This window comes from Bos javanicus, chromosome 28, assembly GCF_032452875.1.
Source record: "Bos javanicus breed banteng chromosome 28, ARS-OSU_banteng_1.0, whole genome shotgun sequence".
Classification (NCBI taxonomy): Eukaryota; Metazoa; Chordata; class Mammalia; order Artiodactyla; family Bovidae; genus Bos; species Bos javanicus.
Genome location: NC_083895.1, coordinates 4,540,104 through 4,563,170, shown reverse-complemented (window position 1 = coordinate 4,563,170; position 23,067 = coordinate 4,540,104). Strand labels below are relative to the sequence as shown.

Below are 23,067 nucleotides of genomic sequence, written 5' to 3'. Positions count from 1 at the left end.
CCTGATTTTCTGTTTAACTGTGATGTCTGTATTGCTCCCCAGGAAGTGTGCGACATGAAGTCTGAGGGTCAGGCCACTGTCATCCAGCGGCTGGAGCAGACCATCGAGGATCTGAAGACCAAGATAGCTGAGCTGGAGAAGCAATACCCTGCCCTAGACACGGGTCTGGAAGCCCTCAGGTTGGGCGAAAAGGATGTCGGATATGAAAGGATTGTACAGGCCAAGTCCATCCAGACGTCCCCGATGGAAGAGGGTGGTGTGCTAGCACGTCCTCCTGGGGGGTCCCCGCCGGCTCCCCCACCCTTGACTGCACATGGAGAATCAACAGGGCTGCCCTTGCCTTCGGGACCTCAGACCATGTTCTGCTCAGAAATCTCTTTGGTTGTGTCTCCAAGGCGGATATCAGTTCAGCTTGATGCACAGCCGTCCCTCCAGCCTCCACCGCCTGCATCCCTCCCCTGGTCTGACAGTCATGGACAGGCCAGGTCCCAGCCTTCCCATCCTCCTCTTCACACTGGGTTTGAAACCAGCCAGGAGCACTCTGCTTTCTCCTCCTCTGGAAACGGCTGTGACATCCCCACTGCACCACCTCTGCCTCCAGAGACCACCAAGGCTTGCCCAGCACCCCTGACCCCCGGTGCACCTAGGCCTGCACTGCCCAGCCCAGCGGGCCTCTCACCTCCTCCTTGTCTGGGTCCAGAGATGCTGCCACCTCCTCCTCTACCTTTGCCTGGAGTGGGAGTTCCTCCCCCGCCTCCTCTTCCCACCGTGGGAATACCTACCCCTCCACCTCTTCCCGGGGTGGGGATCCCTCCCGCCCCTCCCCTTCCCGGGGTGGGGATCCCTCCCGCCCCTCCCCTTCCCGGGGTGGGGATCCCTCCCGCCCCTCCCCTTCCCGGGGTGGGGATCCCTCCCGCCCCTCCCCTTCCCGGGGTGGGGATCCCTCCCGCCCCGCCCCTTCCCGGCGTGGGGATCCCTCCCGCCCCGCCCCTTCCCGGCGTGGGGATCCCTCCCGCCCCCCCTCTTCCCGGCGTGGGGATCCCTCCCGCCCCCCCTCTTCCCGGCGTGGGGATCCCTCCCGCCCCCCCTCTTCCCGGCGTGGGGATCCCTCCCGCCCCGCCTCTTCCCGGCGTGGGGATCCCTCCCGCCCCGCCTCTTCCCGGCGTGGGGATCCCTCCTCCCCCTCCCCTTCCCGGCGTGGGGATCCCTCCCGCCCCGCCTCTTCCCGGCGTGGGGATCCCTCCCGCCCCGCCTCTTCCCGGCGTGGGGATCCCTCCCGCCCCGCCTCTTCCCGGCGTGGGGATCCCTCCTCCCCCGCCTCTTCCCGGCGTGGGGATCCCTCCTCCCCCGCCTCTTCCCGGAGTGGGGATCCCTCCTCCCCCGCCTCTTCCCGGAGTGGGGATCCCTCCTCCCCCGCCTCTTCCCGGAGTGGGGATCCCTCCTCCCCCTCCTCTTCCAGGCGTGGGAATACCCCCCACCCCTCCTCTTCCTGGAGTGGGAATTCCTCCTCCCCCACCTCTTCCCAGTGAAGGAATACCTCCTGCCCCACCTCCTCTTCCTCCTCCAGGTGTGGGGATTCCACCTCCTCTAACCCCTCAGCCCCCACCCCCTCCTGGATCAGGCCTTCCTCTCCCACGACAAGTTGGGAGTAGCACTTTACCGACACCTCAGGTGTGTGGCTTTCTTCCTCCTCCGTTGCCTCTTGGCTTGTTTGGATTTGGGATGAACCAGGAAAAAGGGAGTAGGAAGCAGCCAGTAGAGCCTTGTCGGCCAATGAAGCCTCTATATTGGACAAGAATTCAGCTGCACAGTAGAAGGTAACACCCGCGGCGTTCCTGTTTGCATAATTTGTCAACACGAGCGAAGTGGTTTCCTCTCTGTACCACTCCAAAGCTAGTCTCTAGATTTTTACATGAATATTTAGTGGAGCAATTTTAGACTTTTCTCCAGAAGTATCCAAGTGATAAATCATGTGTATCAATGTACACATTTCTGTCTATATAGTTTTTTAATTTCTTTTTAAATTGAAGGATAATTGCTTTACAGAATTTTGTTGTTTTCTGTCAAACCTCAACATGTAATTTTTAATCGACGTTTTAAGGATTGATGGATAGATCTTTCTTGGCCTATGTGAGCCGTTGCCTTGTTGCAAAGCCTCATTCTGACAAATAACTTATAAAAGTAAATCAAATCGTTAAACAGACAAAGCCTTGAGGATGTATTCTGCATCCTTTTGAAGGCATGGTCTTGTTTGACTATTCAGAAAAGTGATACACAAAAGTCCACGTGTGGATTTCACCCCGTGTGTGAAATGATTTACGTCTGACCATTTCATGGCACTTCTATAGATGATTTGCAATGCTGTGAAGTCATAAAATCACAGACTACATGACTTTTATGAAAGACATGATATTTATAAAAGAATGCCTCCCAGCAGGTTTGCTGCTGGTGTATTACTTACCCATGGATGGTCCGTAACCTGGTTCCCTGAACCTTGGGATGGTGCCAGAGATAACATGCCCTTTAAATTTCCCCTGGACTTTCTTATACCGAGTTCTCATGACTTTGAATTTGTGGCTGTCTGTGATGTGGCACAGATTTAGAAATAGGATATTTACTAGACTCATCTTCATTTCTTGTATTAATTTTCTCTTCTCTGAATCATAGTGGAGGGTCTATTTTGACTGCTTCTAACTTTGTTGTTCATTCTCTGAGTACTTTGCCAGGTCACTTCCCATTGCTGAGGCATCGTTTCCAGCTGTGCTCCAAACTCATTTTTCCCATGTGCATTATATGAAATTCTTTTATTTTGTTGGTTTGCTCTTTAAAATGGACCTTCGTTTTCAGGTGGTACTACCTACCTGTCTCTGTGGTCACGGAGGAGTCAGATGACACGAGTGCTGGACAGTGGTAGGGAGACAGAAATGCCACTCTGTAGATAGAAAGTGATTTATTTTTAACCCACGGAACTTAAGGCTCAGGTTGGAATGTGAGATACCAGACATTTCTTGCCTGGAGAGCCATACTGAAAAAGGTTCTTACATGTTTTATATAATGACTTGATGACTGAGAATTCCTAGAAAGAAAAGAATTCCTTTCTAGGCAAAGGTTTCATCCTGTATTGATGCTGTTTCTCATCATGTTGGTTGATTAAACAAGTGCTGATCTTACAGAAAAGAGCATTTCCCCCATCCCCAACCTCCCTTCATCCTCTCCTTGCTCCTCTGGTGCCTGTGTCCTCCTGTCCCTGCAGTCCAGTTTGACGGCTCTCTCATGGGTTTTTGCTTAACCTTAGAGACTCCAGTGCTTCACTTATTTGGGAAAAAATTGAAGAACCATCCATAGATTGTCATGAATTTGAGGAATTGTTTTCTAAATCTACTGTCAAGGAAAGGAAGAAACCCATTTCTGACACCATCACAAAGACCAAGGCTAAGCAAGTGAGTATTCATATGTTTTCTGAAATTGGACAGTATTTTGGGCATAAGTGTGAACTTTCACTGGAGAAAAACTTTGACACCATTTTCAGGGTTGTGTCTGCTCCACAGTCTGTAAGCAGATAGTAGGCGTTAGCGTTTTAGAACATGTGGTTAAGTAAGACTTTCCCAGATAGAACAGCAAATAATCATCTCCACCAAGTGATCATGTTCTGACTATTTGATTTTTAGCCCCACGGTCCATATTTCCAAGATTTTAGCAGTTGCTTGTTTTTATAATTAGTTGTCTAGAAGCAAACTGGAAATCAAGCTAGAAATCCAGTCCTTAGTAACCGATCATGTGTTTGGTATTTCGTTCCTATTCTAACACCTGAGTGGATGCCCTGTAGAACCTAGCTAAATAATCACCTTGAACTTGACACAGAGAAGAGATTCTTGTATCCAGTTCCAGCATCTCCATTCTGTGTTAGATCCTTTGATGCATCCTGTGACACTTGAGTCCTAGAGAGAAACAAAAGTACATTTGGAAGAAAACATTTTCATACAGTATTTTCCCACTGGTCCACACAGTGGCCTTGATCATGAACTAATTTTGTATCTCTCTCAAGGCAGCCATTCAGGAAAGCATAGCAAAGCCCAGAACAATGAGCTCAGAAGGAAGGCACTGCTGTTGGTGTGCATCTTTCATCCTGAAGAGGGCTGGTAGCAGCTCTGTCTTTTTGGGTGAAAGAAAGAGAATTGAGGTCTGAAGCCTCAGGACTCTCTTGGCACAGCCTCTCCAGATGAGTGAAAACTGAGGGGTGATATGGTCCTGTGAACTTTTGCTCTGACCTGGAAGTTGTAGCTAGACGTCTGGCCCAGAGTTGTTTTCATTCATATTCATTTCAGACTCATCCCATATGTCTCTATTGCTCTGACAGTGACGCAAACTCAAATGTGACACAGTGAATTTTTCAGAACCATTTATTGTAACACAGCTGGTTGCTGGTGACTTTAGATCAGAAACAATGGTAAACCTGTACCTTGTAGGCCCTGAATAAACATTTGTTATGCAAATAAACCAGGCGACTGGAGGAGGAGGACTTTATACATACCCATGACTATTCCTGATAATGATTAAAGCCAGAAAATCAATTATCTCACAATAAGCAATTTGGTCAAGGTGGCTCTGTCATGGAATAAAGGTAAATGGAGAACCACATTTTTTCTGGCAGAGGTAAATAGTCTAAAAATCTTTCCCACAGCATCTTTGTATATAGGATGCATAGACTGAGTCATCATGTCTCTTCTCGTGGACGATTCTGGTGATGGAAAAGCTGTTTAGGTGAGGAATATGGGCAGGGCAGCATAGATGCCATGGAGGGCTGGGCATCAGGGCCATCACCTATCAAGCAGACAGGAATGACATGGGGCATCTATTTTATGGGATGAAATTCTTGCCCTCCCTGCCTCCCATCACTGCCTTTTCTTTGTTAAGTGAACACAGATAAGGAAGCTGTCTCATAATGCCTGAAAGTATAGGATTTTATGATTTCTTTGACATCATGTTCAGTTTTTAAGCCTCCTGAAATGAGATTATGTCCAAATCATGAAGACAGCAACCTCAGCTAGCTGGCATGAGATGCAAGCTGCACATCTGAGTGGAGCATCAGCTCAGCACAGTTGCCTCACCCTATCATGAGCTGTTCCATAAACCATGGGGACAGAGCTTTGCCAGGGTTATCATTTGTACCCATTGGATGCAGCTGTTGACCTTCAGCTTAAAGACAGTTTGTGGACCCGTCTCCATCCTGACTCCCAATGAGCTTGTCAGCATCTTCTTGGCCAGGGTCTAGTTCTCAGTCCTGCTTTTCAGATTTGTTTTTGGAAGGAAAAGTTTTTGTTTTTGTTTTTTCTGATGTGTTGGTGAAAGACCAATCTACTACAAACGGTTATATGGCTGAAGAAAGCGAGTTTTATTTAACTGTGTTGTGTTTGGAAGAAAAATCTATCCATTCTGTCTACTTTAAAATTTCCATCTAATTTAAAATTTTGCTTAAAGAAAACATATTTTCCGGATGCAGGTGACATGGGGTCAAGGGTGCCAGCCCTCTGAGGAGCTGAAAATCTCCATATAAATTAGAGTCAGTCCTTTGTACTTGGGGTCCCTCTGTATGGTTCCATGTCCATGGATGCAACCACCCTAAGCTCTTGCAGCACTGCAATATTTACTATTGAAAAAAATCTGGATGTATGTAGACATGCACAGTTCAAATTGTTAACAAGTGGTTCCTCTTATCATATGCAGACATTCATTTCCAGTGAAATTAATAGCCATTAATGCTGTGACGTGGTTTTATAAAGGTGTTTAAAGCTATTCTTCTCATATGTGATGGAAGCTAAGAATTCTGGTTTTCTTTAAATACTTCAAAATAGCTAAAATATTTTTTGTGATCTGTTGTCTTCTTGAAACTAAGAGTGTGGCTGAATGTTCTGGCCTTTAATAACTCTCAGAAAACACGTTTTCAGTGTTGTAACAGAGGTTCCTCAGCTGGAAACCTTGCTGTGTGGCATGATGAGAAAGAGGATGCTCTGTGGGTGCCAAGTGGCAGCAGTGCGGAGTGTCTGGTATTTCTCAGTCCTTTCTCCCCCAAGTAACTCAAGACAGCCTTTCACTTTTTCTCATGGCACCTATGCTTAAGTCCTGTGCTGATATCTTAGCTCACCCGTCTTCGCTGTGGTTATGAAAACATAAGGAGATTTGCTGAGAAGGTACAGGGAGTTTATCAGACTGTTATTTCACCTAATTCTCCTTTAACAAATGAGTGTGATGCTTCCAGGTCAGAATTAAACATCAACCTGCTGATTTGGCACAATAGCAGCCCCATCTCCCAAGGAATCAAGAGGAAGATGGAAAAACCAGTGTCACCTGAGGCCCTTGTTTGACACATTGCACACACACAAACCTGTCCATTTTTAAGGTTTTTAAGAAACCTCTAGAGTGAGTACATGTGACCTGTGTCCTGCCACTCACAGAAGAGCTCAGTGACTGTTAATGTTGAGTGATCCTAAGCCACTTCAAGATCTTCATGTCCAATTAAAGATTAAGTTTAACTGAGCCTTTGAGCAGGAAAGTGAGAGGATGTACACTGGAATAATTTTGACAGTAAGAATTCCCTCAAAAAGAAGTTTCTAGTTAATCCAATGTCAAATGAGTTCCTGAGAAAATATATTTTGGGAAACACAGTAGCAGCAGCAGCTTCAGCAGTAGTAATAGTAACAGTGGAAACATGACAGCTGGGGAGCCTGCAGGCGTGTGGGCTCAGTTTACCCTCTGCTGCCACTGTCTCTGAGCCTCACCTCAGCTCAGTCCATCCTAGTGCATGGGCTCCGTGGTTGTGGTGTGCAGGCTAAGTAGCTCCGTGGCATGTGTGATCTTCCCAGACCCAGGGAGTGAACCTGGATTGGCAGGCAAATTCTTATCCACTGGACCACCAGGGAAGTCCCTGTACCTTACTTTTACTAATTGCAAATCTTTATCTTTAGATTTAAAAATATATTTTATCATATTTTTATGGATATCAGTGTCAGTGGATATTTCAGTGTTCACAGGCTGATGGCCTGCATGATAATCTGACAGGCCTAGTTGTTTGTATTGGTGTTAAGTTTTCCTGTTGTAACATGGCAAGGCTATGTTTTGGTTGGATTCTTAGACCTAAAATAATATCTGAAATACCAATTATAATAAGTCAATTTAGATCTGTTTGGGAGAATACATCATAAACATTTAGTACTTTGTAACCTTTAACATATTACCTGCTTTTAATAATGCATTTCTATTGCAAGCCTCACATCAAAATACAAAGCTATAGTTAGATGAACATACATATTGTGGATTCTAGATTTGCCTTAGATGTTGAAAGATTCATTATATTTTTGGAGATGCTTTTCCTAAAACTATTTGTAGAGCATACCCAGTCAATTCAAAGAATGCAACAATAATAACTTATTTTTAAAAGTTTTCTTTTAGTCAAAATATTATTTTTGCATTTCTAAACAGATGGCTAAAAAACAAACAGAATGCCAAATGAAATAATAAAAAGGAAATATAATTAGGCTAATGATCCATGACCTTGCTAGATATACTAGGAAAATTATATTTGACTGTCCTTTGAATTGTGAAGATTTAATCATGATGTTGAAGTTTAATTCTTTGGGACTTTGTATTTATATACTATGATGATATTAAGATTTTGTTGGTCTAGATATATTAGAAAAGGGTATAAAGTTTTAACTGCTGGGGTGTTTATTATGATACATCAACATTGAAAAAAGGGTTTGGAAAATATACTTAAGATTCACATTATGTTTTATGATTATCTGTGGGAAACTAAAACTCATCTATGCCTAAGGGAGGTAAGACTTTTTGATCAGATGATGGGAGAGTGTTTTATCAGGTGTGGAGAACACAGGAACCTGAAGGGAAGCAGGGACACCAGTTATGTTCAGCATTGCAGCCTTTCTTGACCCAATGGGAACAGAGTTTATCCATTGGAGCTGGGAGTACAGCAGAGACAAGTGGCAGCCATGCCAGGGAGAGCACAGAGGTCCTTGGAGGCATCCCTCGATAGCTAGCACTGACCAGTTCTCACAGTGGACACTGTCTGCAATCAGGACTCTTGAATAGTGTGAATTTCTGGACTTAGGTTGTGGCTGTGAGAGGAGATGAGGCTGGAAGTTGGTCTTGTACAGAGGAATACGTGTTGAATCCTTGTTCCATGAGCAAGGATTAACCTTCCATCTTGTTTAAAACCCTAGGAAATCGGGCAGTAGAGCAGCAGGCTTCTGTGTTCGAGAAGCTCCTGTCTGGCAGTTTCAGGGCTGTGGGTGTGGGCTGTTGACAGTCATTTCCCATCACTGACTGTGTGTCCTTCTCATCCTCCAGCAAGTCTTTAGATTTTTCTCATTGGACATATGAGTGAGAACTGAGATAAGTTAGGCCTGAAGTTAATTTTGTTGTCTTGGTGCTACATAGTGGAATGTATTTTCTGTACCATGGACAGCAACAGGATTCTGGGCTACCCAAGAGAGTAGAAGTGATGCTGCTGACAGTACACTGATTGTTCCCAGGGTACTTCCTGTGACCTAAGCTGAAAAATGTTCCCCATTATTTGGGGACACAAATTTAAGACTTACAAGAAAAATTAACGTTCTTGTTGGTATCTGTAGTGTTTTTTTAATTTAAAACTTAAGAGACACTAATGCTGGGGAAGGTTGAATGCAAAAGGAGAAGAGGGCAGCAGAGGATGAGATGGTTAGATAGCATCACCAACTCCATGGCCATGAATTTGAGCAAACTCTGGGAGATAGTGAAAGACAGGGAAGCCTGGCATGCTGTAGTCCATGGGGTCGCAAAGAGTCGGACACGACTTATTGACTGAACAACAGCAACAAATAAATAAATGTATGTTTCTTTTTCAAAACTGTGTTCATAATGGAAAATATCTAACATATCTGCTTATTTTTGGTTATGTTAATAAGTGAATTTTTAAAATTACTAAACTTGTAACTTGAAACTCCATCTGAAATATCATGTTAAAAATTTCTTTGAAGTTGGACCTTCTGGACCGACAGACAAGCAGCTTGGTAGGTCCTCTTCCAGTAAAACAACAATTTAACTGGTGAGAATTGTAACAGAAATACTTATCTAAAGTCTCTGGAAACTGTCCTCAGGACATAGAGGAGATGGAGAAACACCCACTCAAGAAAATTTCCTGAAACTCAGACCCATGGTGTCCGAGCCCTGAGCGGCTCTATTCCTACCACAGGGTGTGTGCACCCAAGGCTCTGTCTGTGACTGTGGCTCTGCCCTGGGGGAGGCAGGAAGCCAGCATTTCTACTTTCTTCAGTCCTCTTGCAGAAGCTCTGTTTCAGGCAAGCATGGAGAACTAAGAAAGCATCTGAGAAGGGCTGTCTGGGGATCAGAGTCAGCTCTAGAGGTTGCAAAGGCCGTGCACGTTGCCTCTGCTCAGGAGCCATCAGGGCAAGGACACAGGGTACTTGAACAGTGTCCCCAAACCTCATACAGATTCATCAGAACCAAGTGGAATCTTCATTGCACGAGACTCTTAAACACACCTTTGTGCAAACATTACCTGGGGAAGAATCCTAAGCCAGGCTTAAAAATAAAGTCAGTTATGCTTGGCAATCAGAAAGCTGTGTGCATGCCCCAGGCTGCACCTTCTCAGGAATGATTAGAGAAAATCAAAGTTACTAGTTCCCTGCTCAGTGTAGGGAGAAATTCTGTAAATGTCTCTCACCCACAAAATGGTTAACAGGAGAGCTTTAAGTGGTTAAAGGAGCAGAAGCACACTCTTTAGCTTTTGCTTTAGAGAAAAAGAAGAGCGTGTGCAGTAAGGTCAGGCTGCACATTGCCTCAGGGACAGACTTCCCCAAGGCAGTACAGCCAAGTCACTGAGCAAATGAACAAGCAAACACAAAGACAGTAAGTTCTGGGGCCAGGAAGAGACAGGTGTACCCAGAGCTCCTAATATGTTATCTGAAATGTCCAGTTTTCAACAGCAGTAAATGAGACATGTTGTTTGTTGTTTTAGTTGCTAGGTCACGTCCGACTCTTTGCAAACCCATGGAGAATAGCCTGTCAGGCCTATCTGTCCATGGGATTTCCCAGGCAACAATACTGGAGTGCGTTGCCATTTCCTTCTCTAGGGGATCTTCCTGGCCCAGGGATCGAACCCATGTTTCCTGCTTGGCAAGTCGATTCTTTGCCAGTGAACCACCTGGGAAACCCAAATGAGACATACAGAGAAGCACAAAAGTGTGATCCACATAATAGATACAAACAAACAGGCAACAGGAACTTCTTTCACAGGGACCCAGCTGTTGTATCCAACAGAAGTGGATTTCAAAGCACCATTTTAAATGTCTCCAGAAAACTGAAGAAAATGATTTCTAAAAAATAAAGGAATATATGATGATATTGTCTCATTAAATTGAGAATGCCAGTAAAGGGAAATTATTTTAAAATTCTGGAGTTGAAAAGTACAATAATCAAAATGAGAAAAAAGCACTAAGTGGTCAAACAGTTGGTTTCTGGCAGATGGCAGAAAAAACTGTCAGTCAACTTGAAGATAAATCAGTAGAGATTTTGTAGTCTGAAAAAACAGAAAATAAGGAAGTAAAAACTTCAGAAAAATGTGGGGTATCATTAAGTTATCAATGTACATGAAATGTATCAGAAGGAAAGGAGGAAGAAAAAGGTATAGGAAAAAATATATGAAATTATAAGGGTGAAAAGTTCCTAAATTTGATTTAAAAAAAACACTAATGTACACATCTAAATTTAGTGAACTTCAATTAGGCAAATACAAACAGATCTCTTTGTATATCTTAGTCAAAATGTTGAAAGCCAAAGATAAAGGAAGAATCTTGAAAGCAGTGAGAGAGCAATAACTCATCACATAGAAGGAAACCCCAGGAATATCAGAAGCAAGCTTATCAAGAAGTAACGGAGGCCAAAAGGCAGTGCGACGACATTCAGATACTGAAATGAAAGCAGCAAACCAAGACATTACATCCAGCAAAACAAGTGTCCATAAATGAAAGTGCAATAGAGGCATCCTCAGAGATACAAAACTGGGAGAATTAGTTGCTGACAGACCTGCCTTCTGACACTAAAGGGTGTTCTTCAATGTGAAGGTAAATTACAGAAGACACACGCGTGCACACACAACACAGTTTTCATCTATATAAAATATAATATAGTTGTGTGCTTCTTCTCCTTGATTCTTCTGACTGACTTTAAAATAACTGCATAAAACAGTATGTATGCTATTGAGCCTGTGACATCTAGAAATGGAATATATTTGAGAACAAGGAAACTAGTAGAAACAGAAGCTGTATTGCAGTCAGAGAGTGACACCGTGTGGGGTGTGCATCTACAGAAAAGAGTGAAGAGAACAATAAAGGGTAAATGAGTAGCTTAATGTAACAATAGAAATGTATATCTCTCCTCCCAACTTCTATGATTATAACAGTAATAATGTAAAAAGGTGGGGAGTGAATGGAGCTATAGAGGAGTAAAGTTCCTATATTTCTGGAATTAAGTCAATATAAATATAAATTCTGATATTTAAAGTAGATATTGTAAGCCCTTGAACAACCACTAAGACAGAAATCCATCCATTAGAAAAGAAAACAATAAGGGAAGAATAGAGGAACAGAAAATACTCAAGATATATAGAAAACACAATGAAAAATAGCAGTTGTAAGTTCAGCCATATGGATAATAACATTAACGTCAAGGTATTAATCCACTCAAAAGGCAGACATTATCAGGTTGGATAAAAACAAATCTAAGTATATAAGAGACACACTTCAGATTCAAAGATATAAATATGTTGAAAGTAAAAAGAACAACTTTAACCAACCATAAAACAGCTGGAGTAGCTGTACTGATATCAGATAATATAGACTTTAAAAATGTTAGTAGAGATAAAGAGGGACATGCCATAATGATAAAAGAGTCAATCTACCAGGAAGATTTCTACACACAGGCATCTATCAACAGTGTCCCACAATACATGAAGAAAAAACTGACAGAATTTAAAGGAGAAATCAATAATATGTGAACAGTTTAATAGCCCACTTTCAGTAATGGATGGAAAGTTAAGCAGGGCTTCCCTGGTGGTTCAGTGCTTAAGAATCTGCCTTGCAGTGTAGGGGATACTGGTTTGATTCCAGGACTGGGAAGATCCCATGTGCTGTGGGGCAGCTAAGCCTGTGTACAACTACCACTGTGCTTTCTTTCTGGAGCCTGCAAGCTGCAGCTGCTGAAGCCTGCACACTCTAGAGCCTGTGCTCTGCAACAAGACAAGCCGTTGCAATGAGAATCCTGTGTGCCACTAGAGAGTAGCCCCCACTCGCCGCAACTAGAGAAAGCCTGTGCACAGCAATGAAGACCCAGCACAGCCAAAAATAGGTCAATAAAAGTTTAAAAGTTAAGCAGAAAGTTAACAAGGAACTAGAAGGCTTGGACAACAGGATAAACAGACTAGATTTAAGAGAATGGAGCGTTGCACCCAGTCAGCAGAACAAACATACTGCTCAGACAAACACAGAATGTTCTCTAGGATGGACCATGTGCTAGGACACACAAAAGCAAGCCTTTATAAACTTGAGCTCAATGCCTTAATAAACTTAAAACTATTGAAAGACCAAGTATGGTTTCTGGTCATAATGGAATTAAATTAGAAAGCAATAACAAAGAAATTTGGGGGAATTTTCAGATCTGTAAATACTAAACTCAAGTTACAAATGATTTAAAAAAGAAATCACAATAAAAAATACAAAATACTTCAAGATCAGTATAAATGATATAATATATTAAATTTTTATACTCTATAAAATATATACTTAATACATATTTTATATGTAATGCATATTTATATTTATTATAAATATATTTAATACTATGCAACAAAATCAGTGCTTAGAAAAATTTATAGCTATAAATATCTTATTTTAAAAATCTGAAATCAATCTTGCCTTCCACCTTAATAAACTAAAAAGGAAAAGCCAAGTAAGCCTGAAGCAAGTAGAAAGAAGGAAATAATAAACAGTAGAGTGGAAATAAATGAAACAGAATAGAAAAATAATAGAGAAAGTAAATGTAACCAAAAGTTGATTCTCTGAGAAGATAACAAAATTGACAGACCTTCAGCTGGACCATTAAAAATACAAAGATTCAACTTACTAAAATCAGGAAAAAAGAAAAGATATCAGATATAGACTACAGACCTAATGAAATAAAATAGGATAAGTACTGTGAATAATCATATGGCAACACATTAGTTAAATTAGATGAAATGGATAGATTCTTAAAAAAATAACTGACTTAGGGAGAAATAGAAAGTCTGAATAGGTTTATAGAAAGTAGAGACTTAACTAGTAAAAGACAAAACAACCCCCTCAAAAACTACTCACAAAGAAAAGCTCAATCCCATGTGGTTTCACTGGTGAATTATATCAGACATTTGAAGAATTACCACTGATCATTCACAAACTTTTTTTAAAAATGAAATAGGAGGGAACACATCCCGTCTTATTCTGTGAGACCATTTTGCTATCATAATCAGGCAGACTCATCACAGAATAAAGTACAGACTAGTATCCTTTACAAATACAGACATAAATTGTCTCCAAATGCTGCCAAATGGAATCCAGCAACATATATAAAGGATTATATGTCATGGCCAGTGGGATTCATCCTAAGAATCCGAGATTACATATATGGAAATCACTTATTGTAATATGAACATAAAGGATCAAAGCTCTATGAACATCTCAATAGATGCAAAAGGAACATTTGACAAAATCCTGCAGCCTTTCATGATAGAGACACTCAGCAAACTGGGCAGAGAAGAGAACTTCCTCAACCTGCTGGGGAGTGTCTTTGAAAAACCCACAGCTCACGTGGAAGACTGAATACTTTTGTCCTGAGGTCTGGAAGGAGAGGAAGGTGTCCATTTTCACACTTCTGTTTAACAGTCTGTTAGAGGCTCTTGTCAGGGCAGTTGGGCAAGAAAAGGAAATATGTAAATTACACCTAGATTGGGATGGAAGAACTGAAACTATGTTCTCTTTGTAGTTGACATGGTCTTTTACATGGAAAAAACCCTAAAAAAATCCACTGGTGTGGGGGGAAAGAAAAGTAATAAAGGAATTCAAGAAGACTGAACAAGATATAAAGTCAGTGTACAAAAATCATTTCTAGACACTAGCAATTAACACTGTGAAAATGTAATTATATAGATAGTTTCCTTTGTAATAGCATCAAGAAAGTAAAACACTTGGGTATAAATTTAACAAAAGAAGTGTAAGACTTATACACTGAAAGTGAGACGACCCCCAAAGAAAGCTAAGGTGGATCCAATAAACAGAATGACACACTGTATTTATAGAAGACACCACCAAATTGTTCCCCAGATTATAGAACACAGTTCTAGACAATGTCCCAACTACCTTTAAATCTCCCAGAAACTGACAAGCGGATCTTGCAAAATCATGTGAAGATGCAAGGGGTCCAGAATATTCAGAAGAATCTTGGAGAATACAGTTGAAGGACTCACACCTCCTGGTTTCACAGTGATTTCACAGGCACGGTGACCACAGACAGTGTGGCTTGGGTGTATGGATAGACTGTTTGTCAGTGGAGGAGAATTAAGAGCCCAGAAATAATGACAGAGTTTATTGATTTTTGACAATGGTAGTGAGACATTTCAAGAGCAAAGGAAAAGATTTTTCTACAAGTGGTGCTGAGACAACTGGACATCCACATGCAAAAAATTAATTTCTACCTCTTAACCTCTACCATGAACAAAAATTAACTCAAAATGGATCATAAACATAAGAGCTAAAACTATGAAACTCAGGAGAAAACATAGTCGATCTTCATGACCGTGGGTTGTGTAGTGGTTTCTTAGATAGACTCCAAAAGCACATATGATGAGAAAAATATAAAAAGTTGGACAACATCAAGATGAACTATATCTGTACTGGAAACAATGAAAATAAACAAGAAAATTTAAAAACCCGTCAAATGGGAGAAAGTATTTGTAAGTGATATCTGATCAGAGGTTAATATCCTGAGTATGTGATAAACTCTTACAGCTCGGTGAAGTGAAAACAACACAGCCTGATTGAAAGATCAGCAAAGATGTGAATCGAAATGAGATTCACAGCCACCGTGTGGCACACCTTTGCACGCACTAGGATGGCTGGACCCTAAAGGAAAGACAGTAACTGCTGTGTCGAGGGTCTGGGAAGCCGCAGCTCTAGATTTCTGTGAGTAGTCCCACCACTGATCTATCTATTTATGTAACTACCAGTAAAAATCTAGTTTTATGAAAAAGTACTCCAGTATTCTCGCCTGGAGAATCCCATGGATAGAGGAGCCTGGAGGACTGTAGTCCTTAGGGTCACAAAGAGTCAGACATGACTGAAGCAACTTCACACACACAAGCACACATGAAAAAGCAAAATATTTTTCAGGTAGCTCCAGTTACCCATAGAATAATCATGTCAGGCTATAATTTTCTGGATAAACGATAATTTTTTAAGCTTAAAAAGTTTTAAAGGTAAACCTCCCTGAAAGTGTATTGTCAAAAGTGTAAGCTTGTTTTTAACTTACAGAGCAAAACAATTTTATCTATCTCTGAAGGAGAAATTTATCTCTTTCTTCCTTTGATGAAGCTACTAAAGATATGGACTGTGATTTTTCTCTTTAGGAACATGGGCCCTGGGAATATAATGAAAAGCCCTCTAGGAGACCCACTGACCTTCCCTTGAACACTCTGGGACAGTAACAGAGCCCCCAGAGGATGCATCTGCCGTGTTCATGAAGGTTATGTCCACTATTGGTTTGTTGTTGTTCAGTCACTAAGTTGTGTCCAACTCTCTATGACCCTGTGGACTGTAGCGCACCAGGCTTCCTTGGTTTGTTGCTGTTCAGTCACTAAGTTGTGTCCAACTCTCTATGACCCTGTGGACTGTAGCGCACCAGGCTTCCTTGGTTTGTTGCTGTTCAGTCACTAAGTTGTGCCCAACTCTCTATGACCCTGTGGACTGTAGCGCACCAGGCTTCCTTGGTTTGTTGCTGTTCAGTCACTAAGTTGTGCCCAACTCTCTATGACCCTGTGGACTGTAGCGCACCAGGCTTCCTTGGTTTGTTGCTGTTCAGTCACTAAGTTGTGCCCAACTCTCTATGACCCTGTGGACTGTAGCGCACCAGGCTTCCTTGGTTTGTTGCTGTTCAGTCACTAAGTTGTGTCCAACTCTCTATGACCCTGTGGACTGTAGCACACCAGGCTTCCTTGTCCTTGCTCAAACTCTTGTCTGTTGAGTCGGTGATGCCATCCAACCATTTCATCCTCTGTCATCTCCTTCTCCTCCTGCCTTCAGTCTTTCCCAGCATCAGGGTCTTTTCTAATGAGTCGGCTCTTTGCATCAGGTAGCCAAAGTATTGGAGCTTCAGTTTCAGCATCAGTCCTTCCAGTGAGTATTCAGGGTTGATTTCCTTTAGGATTGACTGGTTTGATCTCCTCTCAGTCCAAGGGACTCTCAGTGGTCTCCAGTCCCGCAGTTTGAAAGCATCAATTCTTCAGCACGCAGCCTTCTTTATGGTCCACCTTAACTCTGACTGTAAACTGGATTACTGCCTGTACCAGTGGAAGCTTCAGAAGACTTTTTTCCCTCAAGTCCTTACATATGAAAGAGGATTGAGAGCAAAATCTAAGTCCCTGTGTGTTCTTAACTTGTATATCGAGCAGACATGTGGCAAAGGAGATTTGCATCATTAAACCTAAACTTCAGTGCATAAACTAAGATTGGCTCTCCTGGCCCCTTCAGTAACAGCCCCCCCACCATGTGCATGATGCATGAAGACTGATGTACTCCTGGAAACTGTCATCTCTTACCCTTTACACACATGAAGAAAGTGAAATCAGACCCCAAGCTGCTGATTTCTTAATGATGCCTCCATAGAAGAAGTGGGACTTAATGAGCTGCTAATTATAGTACCATTGTACTGTTAATATATGTTTAGCCTCCAAATCAAAAAAATATAAGTTTGGTGGTTGTACTAAATTGTTTTCTATGACATTGTGCCAGGACTAAGTGAACAAAATGCCTATTCTTTCATAACTGATACGTTTTAACTAGGTAGGAAAAGTGACTTCAAAATATCAAGTTGCAGGAAACGTTTTAGGAAGCTCTAGCATAAACATGAGGCTCCCAGGTGGCACTAGTGGTAAAGAACCCACCTATCAACGCTGGAGACATAAGAGATGTGGGTTCGATCCCTGGGTCAAGAGGATCCCCTGGAAAAGGGCATGACAACCCATTCCAGTTTTGTTGCCTGGAGAATCCCGTGGACAGAGGAGCCTGGCGGGCTATAGTCCATGAGGTCACAAAGAATCCTACATGACTGAAGTGACTTAGCTTGCGTGCACACCCAGGATAAACATTACCACCCACAATTTATTGGAAAAAGTACTGAGAGTGGTATCTGTGAACTTGAATAAAAGCAGAAAGAAGAGTGTGCAAGGACCGTGGTCAGCCACAGCTTGGCAGAAGTCAGGCACGTTTTCTTATCACCATTTCCTGTACAGTCATAAAAACCACTGTGTTTTCAAGTGTATGTTGGTAGGAATGGAGACAAGGTTTTTCTTTGATCTGCAAGGTGATCATAATGGGTGGTTTTGTATATTTTTTCTCATGAATTTATTCTAATGTAATTAAAACTTCACAAAACATAGGCAGGTGATTCTTTATAATTTCTTAGCTCTGAGTACACACAAAGAATCTTTTTTTTGTACTTTTCTACATAATGTTGGTGGCTTTACTTGTGGCCCCTTTTACTAACATTCTCTGTAGTTTTATCAATTAGTGTTATAAATAATATTTTAATTTTTCTTAATTAGGATGGAATTTCTCCTGATTTCTTTCCAGTGCCAAAAAATGAAACAAGCTTGCTTTTAAGCAACATTGGAAGCTAGAATTTGAGTTGAGACAAACTTCTTGAAGCCCAGATCAGCATCAGTTCAGTTCAGTTCAGTTCAGTCGCTCAGTCATGTCCAACTCTTTGCCACCCCACGAATCGCAGCACACCAGGCCTCCCTGTCCATCACCAACTCCCAGAGTTCACTCAGACTCACGTCCATCGAGTCATTGATGCCATCCAGCCATCTCATACTCTGTCGTCCCCTTCTCCTGCCCCTAATCCCTCCCAGCATCAGAGTCTTTTCCAATGAGTCAACTCTTCGCATGAGGTGGCCAAAGTACTGGATAGGGCTCCATAAAAATGGAACAAGTCTCCATCTTTGAACTGGTGAGGGGAGGAAAAGTAACATTTTGTTGTTGTTTTGAAAGTTAAGTTTCAGTGTTACCCTGGCAATGCCAGATACACTTGGTTGATTTTGTTAAGTACAAGCTTTCATATTATAGTAATGCCAGCTTGCTTTTGATTATTGCTGCATAAAAAGCAAGTAGATGGAGAGGACTCAATTCCAAAAACAAAATAGAAGCAATGTCGGAGAGGACTCAATTCCAAAAACAAAATAGAAGCAATGTCTTTTTGGATTCCCGATTAAGTCTTCCCTAAAATGCAAAGCAGCCCAAATGTAAGACCTAACGAAATTACCCCTTTTAAAAAGATAAGAAATATTTCCCCCATTTTCTACCAAGTATGGCTGAAGTTTGTTTTAAAATATTTATTTATCTGGCCATGCCTGGTCTTAGTTGTGGCACACAGGCTCTTAAGTTGTGGCTTGCAAACTCTTAACTGAAATGTGGGATCTAGTTCCCTGACCATGGATTGAACCTGGGACCCCTGAATTGGGAGCTTGGAGTCTTAGCCTATGGATCACCAGCGAAGTCCCTAAAGCTTGTTTTTATTTCAAAGTCTGATCTTTTTAAAAAAATTAATTTATTTATTTTAATTGGAGGCTAATTACTTTACAATATTGTGGTGGTTTTTGCTGTACATTGACCCGAATCAGCCATGGGTATACATGTGTTCCCCATCCTGAACCCCTCTTCCACCTCCCTCCCCAGTCAGAGTCTGATCTTTATAAAATACCCACAAAGAAAATCCAATGACAGCATGGTTTCAGTTTATTCCACTTCCAAAATTTTTTTCATATATCTCTAGACCTCTTTTTATCAGGGCCATGGGAACTGCTGATGTGTCTAAGGGATGAGCATGGCTATCTTAACTGTACTTACAATTCACGTTGTTCAAGAATCTGCACCCTTTCCTGTATTCCATGTTGAGGTAAATGAGCATCTCAGGTACTGGACCCAAATGCAAAATTACAGAAAGGGTATTTAACACACAACTCATACCGAACAGTGATTACTTTTAGTTTGCCCTCTGGCGTCCCGGGAATTCCCTGTAGCTCCGACAGTAAAGAATCTGCCTGCGATGCAGGAGACTCAGATTCCTCGCTTTCCAGGTGGTGCTCGTGGTAACAAACCCACCCTCCAATGCAGAATACACAAGAGATGTGGGCTCAATCCCTGGGTTGGGAAGATTCCCCTGGAGGAGGAAATGGCAGCCCACCCCAGTGTTCTTGCCTGGAGAACTCCATGGACAGAAGAGCCTGGCAGACTATAATCTATGGGGTCACAAAGAATCAGACATGACTGAACTGACTCACGGAGAAGGAAATGGCAGCCCACTCCAGTGTTCTTGCCTGGAGAATCCCAGGGACGGGGGAGCCTGGTGGGCTGCCGTCTATGGGGTCGCATAGAGTCCGACACGACTGAAGCGACTTAGCAGCAGCAGCAGCAGAAGTGACTCAGCACGCATACACTGTTTATCTTGATCCAGCTTCATAAATTACATTTGCCATTGTTGAGGTTATGGATTCCACTGCCTTGTTTTAGTAACCAGACCATTTCCCCTTCTCACACAGCTGCCCTGGGCCACCCAGGACTACGGATCCAGATTCTGTCCTTGTCGTCACTGTCTTTGTTACTCAGCTTACTGCAGTCTTGCTGTTTTCCACATATATTAATTTTGTCTTTTCTGTATGTTTACTTACCCTGAAATTGCATCTTAAAAATGTAATCTGTTTTAAGTTTTCAGAGGCTTATATATTGCTCACCTTTTATCATTTATTCAACTTTAATAGGCACTTAATAAGCTCATTACTAGAAAACTAATGAGTATAGGTCTATCTTCTTTGTAAATTTTCTTCTCAAAGTATTTGAAACCATCTCTCTTGCTAAGATTGTTATTTTTTAACTACACAAAAGTTATTTGAAGAGAATAATACATTATCTTTTTGAAGACTTGCCCTAAGGTTCACAGAAAGGTTAACAATTGAAAAATATACTTTTTATTCTGAAAAGCCAGTAACGTAATCTTAGAGGAAGTAAGACCCATACTCCTTACTAATTAGGGGTAAAAGCAGAGCATTGTGCCTCTCTCTTTCTGTATTTTCGTACAAAGAACCGGAGGCAAAGAGCAGATCTTCTTGAACATAGCACACTGCTATCATCTGGAACTTTGGAAATGGGTTCCTGACAATGTTGTGATGCCTCCTGGTGATAATGTATGTGTTTCATATTTTCTTTATTCAAGTTTGGGGTGTATGTAAGGCAGTCTTTCAAAGGGATGAGAGAAATGTCGGTGGGGATGGGATTGCTCCAGTACGTGAATTCATTTCTCCCCTGAATCCTTTTCACGGATAAGGTGGTTTTAAACTGATTGGTAGCTGTGACAACACAGTAGGTTCATTCTTTTTCATTTATCCCGGTCAGACTACCCTCTCACCCATAGTATCATCTGGATTTTTTTGTGGGGACAAAGCAAAAAAAAGGGGGGGACAGAAAAAAATTGATACAAATTATTAAATCTTTTTTGCATTAACAACCTCCTCAGGTGGCACTGAACCCCCTCCCCTCGCCACGATCTTTAACCTTCTTCCCGATGACCCCTGAAAAGAGGAGGAAAAGGTGAGGAGGGCCAAAGACATTTTACACACTGGGCAGAAGTTCTGTTGGAGAAGATTCCAAGGGTGTAGAGAACTTCCAGAAAGAGGGAACCCATTGTAGAAGAAAGGGAAAGAGACCTTGGAAGGGTGAGTGATGTGAGCCTTGTATGTGAAGATGCCAGTTTGTGTCTCTTTGAGCCCAAATCAGGTCTGAGTTTGCATGTCGTTTCTTTTCTATCACAAGGAAACATATGTCATGCTTATTATTATTGTGATATTGGACTATAACCATGACTGCAATTTTAGGTGTGTGAAAACCTTCTGTCCTTACCAAAAAAGATACGTGTGTATCCATCTCCCTGTGGATAAGTTATAATTAGAAACATGTTGAATCAAATGAAAACTCCTCTTTTCCCTGCGGTCCTTCTGAGAAAACAGGGAGTCACTCACTCCCTTACCAGCTTCTTGACCGTATCCCCCTAGTCATGTTCTATCAAACCAGTTGTAAAACTGGAATCATTCTCTTTCCTACCTGTACTTTAGATACTAGTTTTTGGCTTCCAGTTCCAAAATCAGAAAGGGAAAAAAAGAGGATGCCTGAGCTCTTGCAGTGAGTCAAGGATGATACCTTACTGTCCTGGGGTGTCTCCTTACACACCCTGAGGACCCAGGCTTGGCTGTCATCTTTGCCTGATGGAATAGAGGAGCTTCTACATTGGGGCAGCAATCTGAGAAGAAGTAAAAAAGTGTATATTTGTAAAACAGCTCTTATACTCATTTGCTCTTCTTTTAAAAGCATCTTTTCATTTAGATGAGTGACTGATTTGTTAGGTACATAATCTTCCATCAGTGAGCCTTAAGGTTTTCCTGTCTTCAGGTGACAGAAGTCAGCTGTTCTCTCTAAGAATAAGGACTCATCTCTGCTCTCACTCCCTCCCCAGTGTAAGAAAACAAAGAATGGGATGGCAGAAAGGATCCTGCCCAGAAAGCCGGTGCCTTAATCATTAGTTGCTCCTGATTATTCACATTTTCTCTTTTTAATGTGTCTATATTCTTACTACTTCAGGTTACTCATGTCTGTTATGTCATGTGTCAGATGCCTCCCTTTTCCCCCGTCAGGCTGTTTCTGGTGTAGGATCAGCCTGTGCTGTGCTAGTTGTGAGATGCTCGTAAGGGATGAGGGTTCGTGATACAAGCCCACGCAGATTTAGCCCACACATGAGTCACTGTGAAAGTCAGGTGTGAGGTCCTGTTGGGAGTTATGCCTTTTTTGCACGGCTTTAGTGCAAGTTTTTCGGAACCACTTGGTTCCATTGATAGAAGAATGATTTCCGTTCAAGTGACTACCCAAAAACAGATTTTCCGCTTTCCTCACTGGCCCCACCCACCCTCTATAGAGAGTCTTCAGGAGATCTAGCCAGGCCTTTACAGTTACTCCAGCCCCTGACACAGTAACACATGGTATGGTCTCATTACCAGCCTTAAAGGTGGTGTGTTTCCTAATTGTTAGGTTTTTTGGAAAGGCCATATATACAGCAAACTGTTCTAGAGCTTTCTTTCAGGGGTTTCATTTTCTTCTTGTTTGGTACTTTGGGCTTAACTTCACAAAAGTGCCTTAGAAAGTTGAAAGTGACACTTCTTTCCACGTCTCCAGCAAGTTCAGTGCTGCTTCTGTTAGGAGCAGCTGAGGTTGGAGGGGTGTTGTCTTATAGACAAATGGGGCCAGTCTTGGGAGGCTCTGGGGTTTGGATCTTGGGTCTTGTATCATAAAACCAAAAAATTATTTGAGAGCTGGAAAAACAATTCTCCTTTCATAAGCTTTAATCCATTTATGTGACTGTTGATGGTCTCTGCTGATGCATGACTCTTGAGCAGGTAATTATCAGGTATAATCAGACAAATCACCATCAACTTAGTAAATGTTCAGGGGTTTTTACAAGAGTCACTCAGGTCAGTCTGCTCAGCTGTGCACGTCAGCTGTGGGTGACCCCCGGCTCAGCCCTTTGTACAGACCGTGGGCTTTCATGCCTCTGGAACCCCATTATCATTTTCTTGCCCTGAGGTATGGTTGTCAAGCTTTGTTTACCACTCTGCATTTTCAGTATCTTTTCCTGTCTCTGGATTTTTAGAAA

The 23,067-nt window shown here is 42.1% G+C and overlaps 1 protein-coding gene across 3 annotated transcripts in view; it reads left to right on the top strand.

Moving 5' to 3' along the window:
• FMN2 (formin 2) overlaps nucleotides 1–23,067 on the top strand; it is a 349,990-nt gene that overhangs the window by 133,292 nt on the left and 193,631 nt on the right. For all 3 annotated transcript variants that reach the window (XM_061404794.1, XM_061404795.1, XM_061404796.1), the window contains 2 exons: nucleotides 43–1,817; nucleotides 3,296–3,440. In XM_061404794.1, coding sequence (XP_061260778.1) covers nucleotides 43–1,817; nucleotides 3,296–3,440 — 1,920 coding nt within the window. The remainder of the gene's footprint in view (nucleotides 1–42; nucleotides 1,818–3,295; nucleotides 3,441–23,067) is intronic.